General features: G+C 40.0%; 1 protein-coding gene across 1 annotated transcript in view; it reads right to left on the reverse strand.

Moving 5' to 3' along the window:
- TBL1X (transducin (beta)-like 1X-linked) overlaps positions 1 to 22,227 on the reverse strand; it is a 135,446-nt gene that overhangs the window by 24,462 nt on the left and 88,757 nt on the right. The window contains exons 4-6 of the mRNA XM_010135386.1: positions 10,838 to 10,983; positions 7,803 to 8,055; positions 1,135 to 1,267 (exon numbers count right to left, since the gene is read on the reverse strand). Of these exons, the coding sequence (XP_010133688.1) occupies positions 1,135 to 1,267; positions 7,803 to 8,055; positions 10,838 to 10,983 (532 nt within the window). The remainder of the gene's footprint in view (positions 1 to 1,134; positions 1,268 to 7,802; positions 8,056 to 10,837; positions 10,984 to 22,227) is intronic.

A 22,227-nucleotide genomic window follows, 5' to 3' on the forward strand; every position in this document is an offset into this window, starting at 1 on the left:
CAGGATGCTGCTTTTCTAAAAATCCAGTTTGTCATCTGAAATTATGCTTTGGAACTTCTGCCTTCGATTTCTCAGAGATCTTGTGCTGTTTATCCAACCCAGTATTTATTTTTCCTATTTATTCTTTCCCATTTGTGCTGTACTTCCTTGTCTTCGTGTATTAAGTCAACAAAGATACGAAGACTGTTCTGATGATCTTGCAAAAAGTTGCAAACGAAATAAGGCCTGTCCTCTTCCTCATAAGAAATCTGTTCTGACAGCGCTAAGCAACTTTAAAGTGATGAAGACCCATTTAACTTCTCTAACTTATATCAGCTTTTCTCCATGTGCCCAGTCAGACTTCTTAAATTTAGTCTTCATTCTAAGGTTTAACTTTAAGCATGGACAAATGCAGATTCCAATAGTGCCTGTATATCGCTCTTGGGGTATGTTTACATTAGCATTTTTGTTTGGATCAGAAGTGCTTTCTGTCAATCTTCTAATTGTCCCACCTGCCATGCTTTGGTTGTCATTGCTGAGCAGTCCTTCAGAACAGACTCCTTTCCAATGACACTAAACCAAAACATGCCCTCAAACCTCTCCTTAATGTTCAGCTCATCGGACAAAACTGGGTCCAGCCTGAAGCCCCCCTATCCCTCACAAACAGTGGTGCCTTAAGGTCCTCACACAACAGTTTTGCTCTACAGATCTATTCCTGTCTATGCACCATATTAATGCAGACATAGCCAAAGAGAACTGTGGTTTACAGTCTCCATACTTTCAAAAAGAAAACATAGATGCCAAAGACTTTCGGAGACCCCGGTGTGAACCTCTAAGAGCAAGTAAGAGTAGATTATATGCATTTCAAATACTCTGAGAATTATCCGTAGTTCTTTTAAAAACCCCTAAAAAAATTAGTGTATTCAGGGCCAGAAAGTGAACCTCTTAAATGGTCAAATGCTTCATATTCTGCATCACCTTATCATTACTTAACTGCTACACAGGTACAGTACTGTTGAAAAAAAAAAAAAAACAATTCCAGGCTGAAAAAAAAACAGTTAAGAGACTATTCATTCATCTCTCGATAATACAAGCAAGTTCTTGCATTTCTAAGTACATTCTAATTGCTGCAGCTGGTTTTAGTCATGGTCTTACCCAGATGCTAGCAGGTCACTGACAGGGTTCCAGGCACAGATGAACACCTCTGATTCATGGCCCCGAAGGACTGTTGCTTTGTTAGGAGGAATTTCAACATCCCCGTCAATTTCCATTGGCTTTGAATGATTATCTGCAAGGACATATATCAGAATAAGTAGTTTGCAAGATCCTGTTAGGTCTGCTTTAAAAACAAGCCGGATACCCATGGCCTAAAGCTTACAGCAATATACACTATAAATAACATTGTGTCACTGACCATATTACTCTATTTTCTTCCCTACGATGATTCAAATTCATGGTAATTCCCCAAAATGCAGAGCCTTCCAAAATATCTTCTATAAATGCATGTAACTTTTCTTCCAAGAAACAGTATTTATTTCAGAGTAGGGTTTTTTTTGAGGCTGGCTTCATTGAACATTACTTACAGATTTATTAAAAGAGCAGATTGATACATTTGAGAAAAGCTTTGTGCTGTCCTAAGAGTAGCATACAGTGCATGCATATTTTTACACACTGTCCTGTAAGTAATATGTGTGCTGCTCACAGAGGAAGAATGTACCGAGTAAGGGCTCATTCCCCGAGCGTGGCAGGGAAATGGTGAGGGATCGCCTTCTCAAGGATATTACAATGTATGCAAAGGCACCAGCTGAGGCACAGATATACTTAACCTGCATGCTGTAGTTCTGGGGTTCTTTAGACTGAGTAACTTTGTTTTTATAAAGCTCTTTTATTTTGTTAAGGGGAAAAAAAGTGAATCTAAAATGATGAATTTCTCTTAGTGGCAGCAATTCATTCCAATTTGCATCGTTAACAAAGTTTTCACACCAGATTTTCATTGTTTCAGTATAAATCTTTCCTCATTCAGCTCAAACTACACTTCTGGCAGCAATGCAAGATTATTATCCTCTGCGAACAAGATGCCAGCCAAGAACAGGTAATGCACTGAAACAGCAGACAGCAGATGTCACACACAGAAGCACGACACATTTCGCAGAACGCACATCCAAGAGAGGATGGCTGGCAGGCCGGGGAAAGGCAGCCTCGTGTTACCTAATCAATGACTTGGCCAGCTGATTTGCTCCGATTGATCGAAAAACAAATTCTCTTTCTGGGTTAAGTCTTTTAGTTAGTCATTCTTCAATCACATAAGAAGATCCATAGGTTCCCAAGCGGAATAATTATGCTCCTTTATTGTCACATGTTTATGGCATTTAAAATCAGCCCATCTGTCCTGCCACTCAAGCACTGCTGAGCTATTGCCCATCGACTGGCAAAACAGACTGTGATGTTGCACCACTGCCATCAGAAGGAAGATCTCCAGATTTCTACAATTACCCATGCTTTCAAATACCCTGTTTTGCTCTGCCTAATTTATGCTGAGTCACACAAGTAGCACTTCTCACTGTGTATTTGATTACGTACCTTATTATCTATGTCTGTGCCCTATCTATGCCATAGGTGGAACAGAATTCACATGTAATTCCCTGAGTTCCGTAGCACCGACTATCCAAATGAAAAAACAACTAGCTGTAGTTTCACAGCTCACATTTCTAACTCAAAATAACTATATTTTCATCTACACTTACTTTTATCTCTGGACTTGCTGCATAAATCTAAACATATTACAAAAGCCTATTTGCAAAATCTACACCTATGCTGAGTCCCTATGTTAAGCATTGTCCTTGGTAATTCCCTATGTGTATAACTACTAAAATTAAGACTGTCAAGATACACTAGTAATTGAGACTCAACCTGACACTAGCAGCTGGGAACTTTGATATGATATTCTAAGCAATCAGGGCAATGAAGAGCAAAGCACTATTCAAACTCTTTGAAGATACAAGTCTGGAACTCACAATCCTCTGTTTCTCAGCGCAGCACAGAATCACCAGGTTTAAAGCATATTTTCATGAGAAAAACAGCAGCATGGTAATGGCTATGCATTCATCTGTGTCCTGTTCACAGTGTCAGTTGGAAGCTGGGGGCAAATCAAGAGGAACTTTCCAGTGTTTTAGTTTGAAAAATTTAAATGAGATGCTACTCTTACAACATACAATCCTACTGCTACCTGTCTGGCTCTTAAGGCAGAACCACTTTTCACTCACAAATAAAAGCAAATGACAGTTTGGAAACCGCATTACTCCATGGTCCTGGAATCATGAGGTGCCATCAGAGCAAGGCCATCTGATACGCGCGAATATTTTTCATCTGTACATGGCCAGCTGCAGGAACTTAGATACACACTTTGAATGTTATTAACTGCTGTGAAAAAACCACAAGCAGTCATGCTGTGAAAAAGAAACCTTGTTCGGCTGATGCCTGCATTAGTACATGCAAGACTGACTGGCCTCTGGGAGCAGTGAAATACCTGCAGGATTGTTTTCTATTGCCTTCAAGTAAAGATTCTGACACTACAGCTTTGGTGGTTCAGGAGAAAAGGGAAGGAAAGATGAGAAGTCTCTCATAAATTGTCTGCCAATGCTCACATTAGATGTGCTTTCTTCCTATTTTCATCACTAGTCAGGAACATTCACATTCAGAGTGTTACTGTTAAAACTTAAAAAGCCCCCCTGAACAAACAGGATGGTTCATGCTGCCGTGATACTGCTTCAGCCTCTTCTCAGATTCAAATAGACACTAGCACTATAAATCAGATACGAGTATGGTAATAACAACTGCAGAAACCCCTGAGCACAGCATGGCACCTTCCTAAGAGTGATGAGATCCTTACACAGCATGAGCTCTTGTGAGTCCTGGCCTCATCTGAAAATTTGTCTTTCCTATGGATGCAGCAACAACAGGGAACAAGAATAAGATGCAGTGACCATCAAGAATAAGCCGCCTTTTTTTTTTCCCCCCAAGTATCTTGAGAGCAGTTAAAACCTCATTTGCATAAAGAATGCCTCTGAGGGGGTCTCTGAAAGGGAGGGCAGTTCTACCAAGTGCAACAGATCCTCGCAGGTGAAAAACTTAAGTCTGCAGGTAACATAGTGGAGGTCTCTGCCCAAATATTAACTCAAACCATTTTCTAAAGGCAAGAGGACCTGTGGTTAAGTCTACGCTATAGTATTCTGAGTTTTTTCCTCAAATGTATCAAAAATCACAAATCACATATTAACTACCTCTCTATTTCCTCCAAATTAAAAAGACATATATTTTACCATCTTACCAGCGCTAACCCTGTCTTTTATCAGGAAATGTGGGGGTTTTTTACTTATATCTTTGACAGGTCTTTCACTGAAGTTGTTCTTTATGGCTGTAGATACAACAAAGGAACTGTGCTCAGTCTTTTTTCCGGAGTTTTATTTTTCTTAAACCCAAGCCAATCCTTGCAAACATAATGAAAGAAATGACACTAAAAATATTTGAGTTGGAAACAATTCCAAACTTTGGCTCCATTCTACATATTGATTTTTATTTTTTCTACTGATTTTTCAAGTGACTCAAAGCTGAAAACATTACTCAGGAAGCAGCAAGAGAAGTATTAGCATTTCAATCTGTACCTCAAACTGTTATTACTGTTAGATTTTTTTTCTATCTCTTCCCTTTCTTAAATCAAAACATCCTATTACATTATATTGATAACACAATGACAAAAAACCCCATCATACTACATTAAATATGTTAACACTGTTTTGGGAAGACTTTAAGCGTCACGGAGAATTCCATGTCAGAATAAATGCAAACTAGGTAACTTCCCAAACACAATCCCCGCTTCTCCCATCCCACCTTTTTATGACAGGCTGATATACAGGTGACTTCCAGGTTATGACGAAGGGCTAGCACACTATCCAAACCCATCCCAGTATAGGCCAGTTCTGTGGAACCCAATAGCAGTGAAAACGAAGGTTTGGGAAGTTTCTCAGACTTTTCCTATCAGCAGTCTCTTCTACCCAGTAGATCAACCAGCTTTCACCTTACCCATCTTACATCCTATCCTAAACTTTTGTCCTATCCATCCTAAAGCTTTTGTTGTTATCTAAGCCATTTTACATCCTACCCTAAACCTTTTGTCCTGAGCTAAGCTTTTGCCAGAGCTTTTGTCTTCGTCTATCCTAGACTAAACAGACTCCGAACGCGATGATAAGGGAAAAGGTAAGGCTGGATACACAGTTTGCCCTGCATTAGCAATGAAAATGAAGGGTATGACCCTTCTGTTATTTCGTTAATGCAACTGTATTTTTCCTAACTTTACCACAAGAAAGGGAAATACAATGGTAAGAGTGTTAATCAGACCCATGCAGTAAATTGCCAGCTAGATCTGTTAGTCCTTACTTCTAGTAGTTTCTGATAATTACAGAGGCAGACCTCTGGAGTTTATTTCAACAGGTCTGTTCAAGGGCGAGAAGGCCAGTTTTGCAGTTCTGTGTGCACCTCCCATGTATAAGCCTCATCTGCAGTTATGCTACACCACCTTGCTGATATCCTCCAAACAGCTAAGACAGAAGGGTTATAGTCCTCCCAAGGCAAGGGAGGGCACACAGATCAAAGAGTTGTCTGCCTCTGTATTTCTCAGCAGCTTCTCTCCAAAACCTCGTTCTCCTTAAACTGCTAAACTCACTCCTTCAGCCAGGATGACCAACTGGAAAAACGGCAGCTGACAACACCACATGCCAGCTGGCCAGCTACTCCTCAAGGACTTCCTGCCTTCCGTTTGCCATTGCTCAGTTAACTTGTCTGCCTGATAGGCTGCTTAGCTGCCGGAATGCTTTGAAATATGCTGTCTGGTAGAGTACCATGTTGGTTGATATATCCCTCCTCTGTTAAATTCTACTGGTCAACACAGTGTCATGTTCTTGTATTCTGCCCCAGACAGAGCTACAGGACTTCTCCTCCTCAACACTCCAAGAATGGAATGCAACTGTTCATGAAAACCCTTTTATTAAAAAACATTGTGAGAATTACTATTTTTAATAGTAAAATGGCGGATCTGAGAAACCAAGGTTTAGAGTGTGGTTATACGTCTGAACTGATCTGCAAGGCTTTCCTTTATTAATACAATAGCATGTGTGTTTCTTCAGATCAGAAAGAAATAAATTTGAGTGGTTCTGTATTATTGATGAACTAATTACCAGTTTTCTACCTTAAGAATTTGAGGTTTTTTGGTCCTGAGACAGGAAGACATTTCCCCAAAATTTTCACAAACCAGCTAAAGAAAGAAAAGCGTCAACAAGCAAAATGTTAGTGTTTGATACATTCAGAAGCGTTTTCATTTGTGTTTGTACCTCTTCACACATTAACTAAGTTCAATTTCAAAACAAAAGGTCAGCTGGAAGTATATAACAAATATAAATATACATTGCTTATCCAAAAATAGAAGCAATCCGTAGTCTAAAAACAGAGTAGTATTTTCAAAATTTTCAGAACTTTTTTACAATTGCTTTCTCAAATGAAAGATATAATTTAAATCACTGCAGTTTTGTTGGGGGAAACGATCCCTTCTAACTGGAATTCTCTGAAGAAAAAACTGGTTTGAAAGCAATTTTCTCACTGGCCCACAAAGGAATCTATTCAGATCAAAGAGAAGATGGAGACTGATAAAGGTATCTACACTGCAGGACAAAGAAAATCTGTTACATGACTACAGTCCTGTCCTGTGACTTGTCTAAGCCAAAGATCTGTCGGAACTTCCTACAAAACCTGCCACGCATGTTTCTCTAGAATTTACTTGGAAGGCAATCAGGCAGTAAGGTCCCATTTCAGAAGTCAGCCAGTGCCCTAATATGGCTTGCACACAGGAACTAGAACCATTAATTATATCTGCCTCACAATGTTAGCACGGTTGTCAAGATTGAGATACACAAGCAGTTACGTCCACTCCTTGTTTTGTATGTGTGACTTTAGATGTCTTAAGACACAAGTGCAGTCTCCCGTTGTCACCAAAAAACAAAGGTGAATTCAGAGCTCTTGAGAACTGACTGTTCCCACAGACAGAGGAAATCTCAGGAAGGTAGGACCTTCCATTAGGTATCTGCAGTGGACTGTATGAATAAGCATGTGCTATTTAAATAAAACAGTGAGGAACTCTTTCCTCTCTGCTTCAAGACAGGTCAGGTTGGCTGCATCCAAGCTGTCTGCTAGAACAGTCCTTGGCACAACATGACTCCCTATGCTGTGCTTGGCAACGCTGTTCAAGAACGGGTAGCTGGTATAGGCCAAACTGTGCCAAGGACCGTGCCGAGGCTATGGATGATCACAGGATCGTTAGTGCTCGAGGTCATGCTCTGGCCGTGCCTCACACAGATATGGCTCGTAGGTCCTGGTTTCTCAAACCATCTTCCTCCCAGCCTGGCCAAAATCATCAACTGTTGCTATAGCTTGTCCCAAACTTTTATCAAGTATCTAAAAGCACCTGTAAAGCAGATAATATTAATGAAGTCTGGGTAGCCTGCCCCGATGAGAGAGCATACAGCTCCACTTCTTGATACTATCTTTAACTTGTGTTTCTTAAGATATCTGAAGTTTTTGGATTCTGAGAGGACACCAGTAAACACAGTCCTGTGATATGAAACATGATTTTCATTCAGCATCCTTTTCAGAAATACCCTGCCCTTCTGAAATGATTCCCTTGAGTTCTACAGCTCTGCAGACTCCAACTAAGTACAACAATATTATTGAAACTCAAATTGTCCAGTAGTGGCAAGCAGCTGCATGGGTTGGCTTACTTATTGCATGTGCCCCATTCTCCTCTCCATTCACAGTGGCTTCTCCGTTCTTTGGTGTGTTCTGCTGGGAAACAGCAGTCGTCGTTGCTCCCGCTGTTGCTGCCGTTGCTGCTGCTGCTGCTGCTGCTGCAGTGGCTTGTTGCTGAGCTAGTTTCTCTCTGAATGCTTGCTGCCGGGTCTGAACAACATCAGGCATCACCGCGTCTATCAGAGACAGTGATTCTATTGGCCTGCCGTCAAATACTGTACCATCCTGCAGGGAAAATGAGCAGAAGTGAAACTGCAAATTTAGGAACACTATTACTGAGGTTAGGAAAGAGGTAATGATATGAAGAAACAAGACCAAGTTGTCTGAAGATCCTGCACTTTGACTTAACCAACAGTGCTGCTTTACTGCAGACCGTCTCTCTCTTAGATCCGTGATAGTGGTACTCGTGTTCCACCTAGGATTCTGTTTGGTGAGTCATTTATTGGAATTTTATAGAAAAGTCAGGCACACAAGCTCTTTACAGATGCAAAAAATTATACTCCGGAAAAAAAGAAGTCTGACTGATGATAGAAAGTTTCTTGTTGTTTTGTATTTGGAAAAAAACCAGTCATGGCTAAAGCCATGACAAAGGCAAATGGACTTTGGTTGAATTGTCTTCCCGCACTTGTAAGACCATATGAATGGAAGCACCTGATGAATAATGAACCTCAGCCAAAACAACATAAATGCACAAATTCAGTGGCTTCTTACACGGTGTTCATCAGCCCAGCACCAGCAGTTGCTGCTGACTGTACAGGACTGCTTTACAATTACTCTTCTTTCATTCTTCTAGTTTTATTCATAATAGTCATGGCTTTCAGTCTGAGTTCTGCAAATTAGGCTTCAGGGTTTAACAACCGAGTTAACCTTTCAGGGTTGTTTTTAAGACTTAATACAGATTCTGGTCAACAACTGTTATATCTGCTTAGCTTTGCTTCACTTTCACTTTCCTATTATCTTAAATACAGGAAAAAGGTTTTAGTAGTCTCCGTAAAGTGACATTTTACTGATCTTCTGCAAACTCCCCTTAATTCTTTGAAATAGTCAAGACCCAGCAGTGAGAGATTTGTGTTTGAGGAAGAGCAGATAAGATTGGGATATGGATACTTGAAGTAGCTGGGAAACCATATAATTCTCAATAGATAACAATAACTAATAAAGAAAAATAGCCATTTGGCTGACTAGTATGCTTCTGTTGGATTAGTAATTGAATTACTCCTTACAATTGCAGTATTAAGATAACACATATTTGTTTCCTCACGAGGAAGAAAAATGAAGAAAGAGTCATTAGAGAAGAAAAAAGATAAGCTCTCTTTCTCCTCAAGATTTTTTATAGAAATGTCTCTACATCTATGGGTTTTTTTTAGTCCTGGCTCAAATCCTTACTACACAATGAAAAAAATGTTTTCTTCAATGGATTCAAATGTTTTTGCCAATGGATTTTGGCATCTTACATTTTTAACTGTAAAACTGCTCACTGGACTATTTCCATGACTGCCCTTTAACAGATCGCAAACAACACTTAAATTTTGTACACGCATATATAGTTTACAGACTCACTGATTACTCACCACTCTTAAGAAATACACATAGAGAGGCATATACACAGCCCTTACTGGCATTCAGATGTAGCAAGAATGGCCTTTGCTTTGCTGTAACGTACTTAACAGTACGGATTTGAACAGAATCAAACCACGATGAGAGCAACATAAATCTCAACAGGGACAACACACATGTTTTCAGATTATTCTCTTAACTGAGGGCAAGTCTGAAGCTAGATGTACAGGAGCAGACTCCTACAGCTGTCATACAACCTGAACCGATAGGTGCTGTTTGTGGCTGAACGTTTCTAACTGTGTAGCTCCAATTTCAGGCACAGGGCAAAATGTTAAGTAGCAGCAAATTGGGACAGATACTAACACTGGTTTGTTATTACAACTGCATCAAAGCGCAGCTTGGCATGAATGTCAAATGTCATTGCCCCAATTAAAAAATATCACATACACAACTCTTAAACACAGTATCGAGCCATAAAAAGAAAATCACACAGAAAGTTAGTGATAAAATCAAATGAGTTTCCAAACTACACATTACCAACAACATAACCTTTTCTCTATTTTATATTCTTTTGTTCTCACCCATGCTGTTCACATGCTACATTCAGCTATAGAGGAAAAAGCAATAGTTTTTTATGTGTTAATATTTATTACAGATCTCTGTCAATTACAAATATCTACGGTAAGTATTTCGTAATACAGTGCTTGCTTATCTGTCACATGCCCTCTCAAAGAATCACACCTTTAGGGTTGGCAGGACAAAACCACTGGCTCTCCTCACATAGCCCCTTTGTATTCCCTGGCAGTTCAAGAAGAACAGAAACAGACACTTTGTGGCTGCTCACAGAATCCCCAGTGTGACAACCAGTGCCCCAGCCAGGGTCAGAACTTACACACAACCGTTTTGCCATGTACATGAGAGGACAATGCCTGGTCTTACATGATATGAGCCCGAGTGACTGAAATCAGACAGAATCTCTCCAGTGACCTCCGTGGATTTTTGATCAGGCTTCACATAGCTTGCAGGCAGTGCTGCCTGCTAGCAGGTGTCAGAGAGTGAAGTTTTAATCTACGCTGCAGGCTTTTCCTGCCAAATTCTGCTGTGACCTTGAAAACACAAGGTTGTAAACACAAGACACATTTTCTTGTTTGCTCCAGGAATCTGTGCACCCTGGATTTGTTGACTGGAGCAGTGGAAGCACTATAAAATCCACTTGAGCAACAACAAAGAAGGCCTCAATGATACAGTTAAAAATTGAAATACATTTCTAACTCAGCTTTACAGTTCTTTGCTCTGGGTGGGGCAAAGTATAAGGAAAGACATGAAACCAGACCAAAAGAAACCGTGGAGTAGTGGCTTGCATCTCTGGGCTGGTGGGATGCGTGACTTCACAAGCCCCTGTGTGCCAGTCAGTGGTGTGAGGGGTGCCAGTGGTGGTGGGGGTACTTACTTCGTTGATGCTGATCTCAGCCTCCACATACTGCAGCCCCTTCTGGAGGATGGAGATGAGTGCGGCAGGTGGCACTAGTGTTCCGTTGATGTTGGACTGGCTGATGTGGCTCTCAATACCAAAGGTGAAGGCCGAGTGCGAGAAACCTGAGAGCAGGAAAAGGAAGCCATGACATGAAATCTAAATGCACCAGCCAGCTACACCTTCACGGTCTAAAAATAATTTTGTTCTGAGATCTGAGAGAGATGCTGCCATGTAAGCAGAAGGACGGAGGCTGGCTGCAGGGAACCAGGGAGGTTAACCAGAGCCATCCTGACCACCTGGCCACTGCCGCCCCTCATCCCCCTCCCCCACATGCTACACGTATAGGGGAAGCTGTATACAAAAAATACGCATGCAGAGAAAAATAACCAAAGAACTGCACTAACTGAAAAAAACCCGAAACACATAAAGCCCAGAAATCACCACAAAAGCAAAGCCCAGCTGAAAAAAGTGCCTGAAATCTTCATTTCCCTTGTTGTACTTCACTGTTGGTGTTTGCTGAAGCTAAATACTTAAAATCCTTGTCAGCGCACAAGTTGTACAAAATCAAGGCATAGATGCAGCAGCTGACACAGGGGAGCCATTCCCTTATACCAGGGAAGAGATTTCAAATCCTCTGCTCATTTATTGCTGAGTATAATATGACGTGCAGAGCATTGCCATTAGGATGTGAAACAACAGAAAGGCCACTCCTGTAAACCTATTTCCTGAAAGTGAACAGTTAACAGCAAAAGTAATTAATTGGGATCCGCCAAGCAGCAGACAACAAGCCAGTGTGGTGGCCTGTCCTTTAACTACAAGTCTCTTCCCTTTGTCATTGTCTGAGAAATAAGGGGTAATGAAGGCGACAGCACTGAAAATCACAAAATTTCGGTGGACAAATTTTAAAGAGATGATGCCTTAAATGCTGGCTGGATCTGCCCCAAACTGTTGCTGGGCATGAAGGCGAGAGCTGCACAGAGACTATAAGTAGGGGCAGATGCGGGAGGGGGAAGGGGGAACAGGATGTAGATATAACTGTAGGAACCCATTTATCACCACACTGTCCCTAGAGCATTAATCTAACATTAGAAGCCTTGGGGAAACCACCCATGCACTGTCTGAAACAGGAAGAGCCCTCACAGTCTCCACTGACTAGACAAGAAAGAAAAAAAGAAAAAAAAAAGAAAAAGAAAGCAGCTCTCAAATGAAAATACTTCCGTTAAATATAGCTGCGCCTCTTCCCCTTGTCAACAGTAGTTTCATTTATAGTTTTGTCCGTTAAGGGATTTCCCCCACATCACTGCAATGTCCAATTGTGTGTGGGCTGGAGGACAGGATTTTGGGCTCGCTCCACGGTAATGCTTTCTCTGTCTCACTCAAATTGTTTTCAAGATCTTTTTTGCAGTTAGCTCAATTATTATCACAGATAGATAGCAAAAACAAGCTAAGAAACAGAATGCCTCTCACATTTGAAATTGAGGTAGGTATTTCTGTAATTCTCTCCCCATACACTTTTTATTTTACCACTGTTTTTCTCCTCTTCCTGGTAATAGCCTCTATCCTCTCCCTTCCTGACCCTATCTTCCCCCCTTCCTGGCACTCCCCCAGTTTAGGGGGATGCCTGGAATGCTCTGGACACTTTTTAGGAAGTGGTGGGTTCACCTATGAGCGGAATTACGTAGGATTACAAGGCATAAAAATACAGCACAGGAAAAAATCCCTAAAAACTGCAGTACTATTTGCATGATCCCTGGTCCAACTCTTAGCCTGTATTGCTCTTTATATCCTGGTCTAGCTTATGAACTGCTGGACCTCCTGCTGCATCCAAAATAGACTGTAAGATCTGCAGGACAGTGTTTCCCCCTTGTTATTAGTTTTGTAGGACAGCTAAACACACTTCTGAGCACTGCAATAAGGAAGAAATCAAGTATTGAACATAGATACTCTGTGCCTGAGAGATCTACAGCTCGATCACTGAACACTGAAATCATTATAAACACATGGCATGCAACTAACCGTAATTAGAGAATCAGATCTCTACTTAATTTTTACTTATGTGTATTTAAATTCATCAACAACATTATCTTCTTGAAAAGGAATGGACTTTAAAGTGCATGACAGATAAATCAGCAAATCTACTTAGCAATGGGGAAGCATGGAAAAGAATGGGAATATTAATCTGTCATCCAAGAACCTCTGAAGCTGACTGCTAAAAAAGCCTCAGTTTGTCGGCATCTCAGAAAATTGTAACGTGGTCTCTGATTCAATCAAAAGGCAGATGGCATAAAAATGGCAACCAACAAACATTGATAGAAAACGTAAAAAAGCAGGATGTCATTACTGTGGATCTGCAATAGGCTTGATTTTAACTATGACGTTGTAGCTCTCATTACTGCAGATTTTGGAGCTGGCTGCTGGCATATATCAAGCCCCATCCTTGCCAGCAGACAGATTACAGTGGCACAGAGCTAACCTCTGTGTCCAGTACTGAGTTGCCACATCCCCAAAGAGCAACACATCTCACTTCATTGTACATGAGGGAAGGAACTTCTCAGCACAAACCCCAGTTGTGCTACTGCAATGAATCTTGTTATTTTACTGCGTCTCTTCATGCAAGGAAAGTATTACCAAAGCACCTGTTAGATGAGGAAACACAAAATTCGTCGCTATTCTGTCACTGAAGAGCAATCTCACTTGCACTTCTCCAGAAGTTGTGACGAACTTTACTAAAACCTTATCAGATAAGATCCAAATACTAAAAATCAATGAAGCAAACTGCTTAAGTAGGTGCTGCTGGACAATGTTGCTTACCCTCCTTTCCCATACAACTGTAATTAAAAGAAAGCCAAACAAAACAGAAACAAGTCAGCCAGCCCACCGACCGATAGCTGATTATCTCCTGATTTCTTGCACTACCGCAGCATTTATAATAAGGCCCATACGAAAGCAGACTGGTTTGAAAAGTAACACACACAGTTAACAAAATCCTGAATGAAGCTGTACCCACTTCAGGTTTCTAATAACAGTGAAGAATTACTTGAGCTTTGCTTTTATAGTTACCAGATGTCATCAGTTCTCTTTGGGGCTCTGCGTGTGAGTACACTGTATTACATAGCGTTATGCAGTTCTACAGTTCAGCCTTACCAAAAGGTGATTTCTATTAAACAAAGGCAAGTTTTTTTAAACGTTACCTTGTGTTACAAATGTTAACTTGGCTCTCCTTCTGTGTTCATGAAACCACACGAGGGAATGCAAAGGCAAGACACGAGCACAACTCCCCTCCTCCAGTGACTCTGTGTAGACTGTCAAGGCAGTTGGGGAGTAAGAGCAGAGACGAAAGGTGCTCTGCAAGTGGGGATCTCAGGAAAGAATGTGGTAGGAATGACATCAAGTTACAACAGACCCAAACTCAAAATGCTGTAGCGGCAGTGAAATGAATGGAAGTTGCAAATCTGTTTCAGTATGCATTACTTCTCACAAATTCTGTCCTTTTGGAGACCGTAATAAGCACTCTATAAACCAATAATTTCTATCCAAGTAGCACCAATAAATGAAATCTTAATGTAGTAAACCCTTCAAGGACACATGCAATGGGACTATGAACTTCTCAAGTTAAAGACATAAACACAAAGGGCCAGAGAGGAGAGATAGCATGGCCACACACTGAACTGGTTTCATACCAGTGAGCTGGCCAGTCACTTGCACCATGACATGACCAGTGCCCTGAACAGCATCTTTCAGTAGACTTGAGAAAACAGCTTCCAGGATTTTTCTGTCTCAGAAAAGACAGGAAAACATAAACCATCAAACTATGTATCACCTGTAAATACATTGTCATACCTGAAAAAAAGAATCCAAATGAACAGTGCAGGTCTTGGTACATTCACCTTAAAAAGAGGTGACCTATCAACTGTGGAATAGTTGGTTTTGAAAGATTTTGCAGAGCATAAAAGCATTGGGGAAACAATGAATGCAGAAAAAATAACTTAAATTACATCCCCCCAAACCCAAGAATTGTTATGCAAGTGTTTCTGACTCAAAAACTGAGTAAAATTTTCACCGAGAGATTCCTGCACATTTTTGTACTGACAGCGGTAACAGGTCCTGGTTCTGTGCTGTATTTTTTCCCCACACCGAGGTGTCTGTCTATACTCTCAGTGGTACATACACAGCCATTTGGGAATTCTTGCCCTAGGCAGTGCCAAAAAATGCATATGTAGGGCTGTGTTTTGCAAAATTTCACTGATGATTTTGTTGTAACTGCAAAAATGGAGATGATAGAGACTTTTTTTTAACTTGGCTGCTCCTTTTTCAGTTAAAAATGGTCTCCCCTTAAAACAAGGCTTGTCATTGATCATAAAATGACGAGGTTTTATTTAATGAACACAAAGCTGCTCTTTATGTGCTTGTTTAATCTGCAGGCTACGTAGTTTTAATTGTTTGTAGTATGCCTGGCTCACAGCAGAAATGCCTGTCAAATGTAGGCGTAGGAAAGGGCACCGTGCAGCCACGCAGCCCAGAAGAATGCCTTGTCTTCTCCAGAGACATGTCTCACCTCTTCTGGGAGTGAAGGATTCTTCCTTTTAGGCACACAACTGGGGTGCTGCCAAGTATTCCCCACGCTGGCTCATCTGGCAATCACAGATCCAGCTAACTGACGTTCACTAAGTACTCCTTTCATTTTCTGATCCCTTTAGCACTGTAAAAAGCAGTCTTGTTTAAATTGCCATCTTAAATTGTAACAGCTACAGCACCTACTGCTGCGTTTGTACAGCTGAGGGGAATGACAAAGAGGGGTCTGTGGAAGCAATGACTTCTGAAGTGTTTCAGTCTTTGCCAGTTACTCAGGAGTTATCTTGGGGATGCTCTGATTAGCAATAGTTAAGCAATCTATTGCAGACTGACAAAGTTTTCTGTTTGTGAACTAACTGGACTTAATTTTCTCTGATAAATTTAACTAGTATACTTTTCAAATAATTTAAAAAACCCAGCCGTGTTTAAGTTATTTGCAAATTACTCAATTTAATTATTCATACTGTAAGATTCTTCACTAAAACATTTGTTACAGTAGAATGAAACAGAGAATGAAGAATTATAAACATCAAATTGCCTTTCACACACATCTCAGGCATCTTTATGATGAAGAGCCTCTGTTCCAACACTGGGTACAAGTAACAACCCATCCCTACAAATCTTTGTATAGCTAATGTCCAGTATGCCCTTCTCTCCCGGAAAATAGTGAGATTTCATATGGAGGTCTGTGTCATTCACTTTAATAAATTTTCCTGTTTCTTTAACTCAAGTGGTCCAGACTGAGGTTTGCATATCCAAGGATCTTAGGTTCAATTTTCTATAGGTTCAATATAACTAAATTAGTGATGCTATTACCTCAACACAAAGAGAGGGTGGGTGGGCGGAAGAGAGGCATAAACCATGTGACAACCCCTTCTATTTCTGTAACAATTTAACCATCTCCAGGTGGAAATAACCAACACTTCTCATCTCATTGATTCCTCTGACACTGTGTTGTCTTTCTTTTCGGAAATTCCCAATACCAGCTCTTCCAATTTTCACCTGTGAGGTATCACACTGTCCTCTTCAAAAATATTTGGCAGGTACAGGATACAAAAATGAGTGAGGTTTTAGAAACGATTAAAACTGCCTCAAGCAGAATCAACCTGCAACTTCTGTAATGAGATCCACTGGCAATCTCAAGTTTTCCGGCCTGTTTTCTTAAGGTAGTCTTGTGCCTAGCTCGACTGCTGAGACTCTGACTGATGTAAAATTCATGCAAAACCAGAAAGCACGTAAAAGCTGACTACAGCTGTAGTCAGTCTGACTACAGGCCGCAGGGAAAAAAATACGGTTGTGAGAGGGTAAAGTCATCTTTATCACCATAAATGGGTATATGGGCAAAAATCCTAGGACATTTAGACACATCAACCAGAAACATTCCACAGAGTGGTGAGTCAAAAGAAAATCACACGCAGGAGGAAAAGATGTCCCCACACAGTCCCATTAGCTGCTTTACCATGTTACCAAATCCAAGTAACTCCAATGCTGCCTGCACAACTGCTTGCCAAAGAAACCAGATGCAACCAGAAGAAAAACACCTTCCCAAGTTTGATATCTGGGTCTTGGGACTGCCATGTAAGCAGGAAGGAAAGAAGGGAAGAGTGGTGCAAGCTGGTGATCTGAAATAAATTAGAGTCCTGCCACCAGTGTTAAAAAAATACCACTAAAGAAGAGTGAAATGTGAGCATTAACAAAATAATTTCCTCCAAATCCTAATGATGTACAAGCAGCATAGTTAACACTAAATTATGACTCTTGTAGGTTTAGATTTATCAGTGTAGAGAAGCAAGAGACACGTATCACCATGGGCACATTTGAATGCAATTTCTAGCTGCAAAACCAGAGGCAAACAGTTTAACTTAGAGCAATTTTCTTAATTCCGGGTCTAACACAGACTAATCTAGTTCCTGAGGTAAATGACATAATTTCTTGCCCATTCCCCAAGAGAACACAATGTTCTTCACTGTACTTGACTGCAGCTTTCATTTTAGAGTCTAGTATTTCCCCTTCCATATGATGCACTGAGTGAGAATTGAGTGAGCTTCTCAGATTTCTGTCTAAATTTAATTACGTATTGATAAAACTGTAATGTACATATGCAGAGGCTTCACAAAGAGGACACCACTTTCTCTGAAATATGGTTGCAGTTAATAAGTGTCTGAAGCCTCAAGTCACTGATAAGATCCTACAAACAGTTAAAAAAAAAAGGTGGGCAAAAATCCTACACCACATCTTGTTTATTATTCACAGCAGACTGAGATTCTTCTCCTAGCTGAGCTTTTTATTTCTCGGTAATACATCCTAGAGTGCCTCTCTGGTTTTGGCAGTGTCTGCTTATTTTTGAAGACTTACCTTTGCAATTACATAAAGGGCTTAACAAGGGCACACATTAGCAATTTAAAATAGAGAACTGCAGTTGAAATATATTTTTAGAAAAATCAGCTGAACAATAGGACTTGTACATTTGTTTCAAGATTAGGATTGCTGAATGATTAAAATTATTTCCAGAACCCTGGGAAATGTGTCCTGTATTATAAGCTCTTTCATAGTCCCTGGGAAATAGAAAGAAAGGATCCTTAGCTGTAGCTTGTGTCAGTTGCCAAAATTACAGTGCGCCTGGTTACCCAAAGTTTTGTACAAGCGATTATTCACTAATATTAAATGTTACACCCTTTTCCCTTGGATATCTGACCTCTTCATGTTTCTGCCAAGAATTCAGAGTAAATGTCTGCTACCCAAAATTATTTTATTATGTGCCAAAGAATGGTTTTAGCAGGTTTTTTTTTCTTTTTCATGCAGGAAAATATGTTGGAAAAGATTAATACAACTTGGAAATGATCTTTTGATGAGCAGTACTTGGCACTCACTGTTTAAGCCTTTCTGAGGGCTGCAAATTAACAAAAAGAGAAATATGATACAGACAGAAAACAGAACATGAACAATGGAAAGAGGAACTTCAAATCTTCTGAAAACAAGGTCTGAAATAATCCCCTTTACATGCACTCTGTGTAAATTAGTCTGACAAGTGCGAATAAATGTCATTGCAGATCTAGCAATTTAAAGCGACTATGGACAACATTTAAAACAACTTACAGAGGTCATGGAAAGAAAAAAAAAATCTTTTCCTTCTAAATTAATGGGATGCTGTTATCTTCTAGCCCTGTTTGTGCAACCAAATATCAAAAGAGACACGCACTGATTTAAGGATCACACAAGAGACTTTCACAGTCATATATACTTCACAGTTTATTTCCGTAAGCTATGTTCTTCTATCAGTTCTAATATACACCTGTAAATGGTGGCAAGTGGGACTCCACAGCTGATATTCAGTGGGCATTCAGGAATTTCAACACCAAGATGGTTCCTGCTGATTGTGACTACAGGCGGAGTCCCAGTACAGCTATGCTGGTTAGGTGTGAGGTGAGGTGATTTGTAACTGCCATAGCTGTGCAGGCAGAGAGCCCCCAGCATGCAGGTTATTAGCAAAAATTGCAAAGCTGCAAGATACAGCTTCTTTTACTGGGCCTGGAGAATCATAAGGAAAAGCAGCAAACTGACAAATGTGTAGCATTTCACTGCTTTTACCAGCAAAGCCATCTTGATCTGTAGATATCTGCGTTTTCACCCAACATCCTGTTTTCTTAATATCCTTAAAATATTGCATTTATGCAGGCTTTAAAAAATACAGGATACGAAGTGATCAGAACCCAAATCTGTGCTATGGAAAAAATTTGCAAAAGAGTAATTGTTTATGTTTGTGTGACTTAAAAATCACCATAGTTGCTCAGTGTCTGAGATCCAAGACCATATGGCAACTTCCAGGCCAAAGAAAAATTAAAATAGCCAAGTTTAGAAAACTGTAAAGAGACCTAGAAGGAAATATGAAGTAAGCGGTGTTTTGCAAATGGCAAAAGAACAAGATACTCAGTGTATTTTATTCCTTCACAGGAACTCACAAAATTCTGCACCAAGTATTGCTTTTCTTATATGGTGTTTATATTACTGTTGTTCTGCAACAGGGGTAAGAGGCACCGAGAAAGAAGTTTTCAAAGGGACCTCTTGAACAGCACCACAAAACAGCTGAAACTATTGTTTATATGTATGTATATAAAGTAGATGTCTGGTCACAAAACTCTAAGTCTGTGCATATAAATGCACATAAAACCAGCTTTCACACAGCTTATTACCTTCTTTTGAAAATATAACCAGAACAAAGTATAAGAAAACCTCTTTAGCTGTAAGAACATTTTTTCCTCTCCATGATGGAGTTTGGATTTTGGGAAGCTGACCATCAAATACTGCTAGCATATATTCACTGCTCAACGGAAATAGTGCACAATGGGGTCTTGACTCACACAGGTGCTGTCAGCTTAGGAACTGATTTGCTTATCTTTAAAGGAAGCTGGGAAAAGTATTTACCTTTAACCTATCAGCTTCATCCTTCCCAAGATCTATAGCTTTGATAAGTTTAAAAAAAATGTTTTTGGAGCTGCAGCCCGATAATGCTTGTTGTCTTCTAATGTTGACCGTGATTTTCTTAAAAGGTACTAAGTATTTGCAAAGAGAATAAATGATTACTAGCAGAGACAGGAACTGCATAATAATATGGTTCCTGTTTGAGAAACGGATTTGTCTTTTCAGCAGTCATCCATCCTCCAACTATGAAGTATAATTTCAAATTCAGAGTCAGTCTCACTGTTTCTGGAATCATACAGTCACTTCCTTCATAGTTTAGAAGAAATACAGGAAGCAGGGGAGAGATTACAAAAAAAATCGGGAGTTTATTAACCCCCCTTTTGATAGCACACTATTTTTACTACATGCATATTAATGTATGAGGGAGGTTATATATATTATATTACATTATATACAATTTACTTAGTGTTCTTATCCAAGAGTCACTTTAACACATATTCCACTCCTAGAACACCATGGCTTTATTTATCTCAAATAACTCATGAAAGGTCACAAATGTTGGGTCTACATCCAATTTCCAGTATATTGGAGTTCTGGATCATAAGCTGAAGTAATTTTATTTTATTTGAGTAGGCTGGTCCTAAGGAGGGTAACACATCATATAAATAAGGCTGCATGCCCATGAATCAGATCTGTGTTAAACCACAAGAATTAAAAATGGAGTTTGCATTGCTCCAAAGCCTTGCCTTCACTCACAAGAAATCCCACTGAAACAAAACAAAACACTTTTCTACTGAGGGTGATCAAGTACTGGAACAGGCTGCCCAGAGAGGCTGGCGACTTTCCATCCTTGGGAGATATCCAAAACCCAAATGGACACAGCCCTTAGCAACCCGCTGCAGCTGATCCTGCTGTGAGCAGGACAGTTGGACTAGAAGATCTCTAAAGGTCCCTGTCAACCTGAACTATTCTCTGATTCTGTCATCTCCTGAGATTCCATCCATCCTGAACTCTCCTATGATCCTAATGAGCCAATCAGAAGAAAACATAAAAAAGGCAGAAGAAAAATCATTATCCACTGACTCTACCATCAGTGCAAATTGTTGTTTCCACTGTTGCAGTACACAAGTGCCTTTACTGACCAAGCAATTAATTCTTCTAATGAAATATTCTTCAAGGTGTAGATTTTAATAATTTAAACAAAGCCTCTGCAGCGTACATTCCGCTTCTACCTAGGAGCAGCCTTCCTACGCAAAGGAAGCAGTTAGCTTTGAAGCAAATTTAGCTGACCTATATATGCCAATATTTTATGCTATGCTTAATCTGAATATTTTCCACATGCACTTCCCTCCTCTGCGACTCAGGAACTCTGCCATACACAGTTGTTCAAAATATTCTAAATGTACCTCCCATGCAGAAAAAGGATGGACTTTAGAGAAAAATTACATAGGCTTATGTAAGTAAAGACTGTTGCATAATGCACACATTCAAAGGAACAGAGTATTGATCTTCAGTCACTCCTTATTGCCTGAAAATTCACCCAAGCAAACTGCGATATTTACATTTTGTATAAAATGTCTTTGTTAAAAAAGACAATGAGTCATAAAGAAGCTATTTTCCTCCAAAATTCTGTTGCTTCCTTTTCAAAAAATTCTAAACGGCAATAGTACACTTCCAAGTACTAGTATGTAGTTGGACAACCTCACAATGATGAAATCCCAGAAGTTTCAGAATGTCCATATGTGGGATTATCTCTTGATTTCCAAAGGCAGAATGAGAGTAAGATGCCCTGGATGAGGTTAACAGGAAAGGCCCATGTTTGAGCATGCCTAACTCTACAAAGAGTTTTGTGTTGTGATTCACAGGAACACTTTATGCTCTACGTGCACTTGAGCTTACACTTAAAACCCTAGAGAAAACTTTATCTTTTAGAAAAACAGGAAAATCTGTCAACCATGAGTCAAACAGCCCATGGTGCTGCTATCATCCTGAATCTACAAAAGGAAAACAACTACGTTATTAGCTGCCTTAATTTTTATGGTTGGGAAGAAAACAAATGACAATTGTAAAGTACAGCAGTAAATTGTCCCAAGTCAGCAGCTAAAAATTTCATTGACATCTTTTTAGCAAAAGCGTCCAGCTAGTATTTTTATTGTGTTGGACACGGTACAGATTGTACACTGAGGAACAGTTTATCAAGTGTATGTCATAAAACATGGAAAAATTCAAACTGAACAGAAAAAGCCTGAGCAAAAATGGAAACTGTTACACAATCTTAACCCTACCAAGTCATTGCCAGACATTCACTACAATAAATGCCCAACTAGAGAGCAGTATAAGCTGCAGACAGCTGGGGAGCTGATTTTCAGATAAGG

Source organism: Buceros rhinoceros, unplaced genomic scaffold (assembly GCF_000710305.1).
Source record: "Buceros rhinoceros silvestris isolate BGI_N320 unplaced genomic scaffold, ASM71030v1 scaffold2804, whole genome shotgun sequence".
NCBI classification, from domain to species: Eukaryota; Metazoa; Chordata; class Aves; order Bucerotiformes; family Bucerotidae; genus Buceros; species Buceros rhinoceros.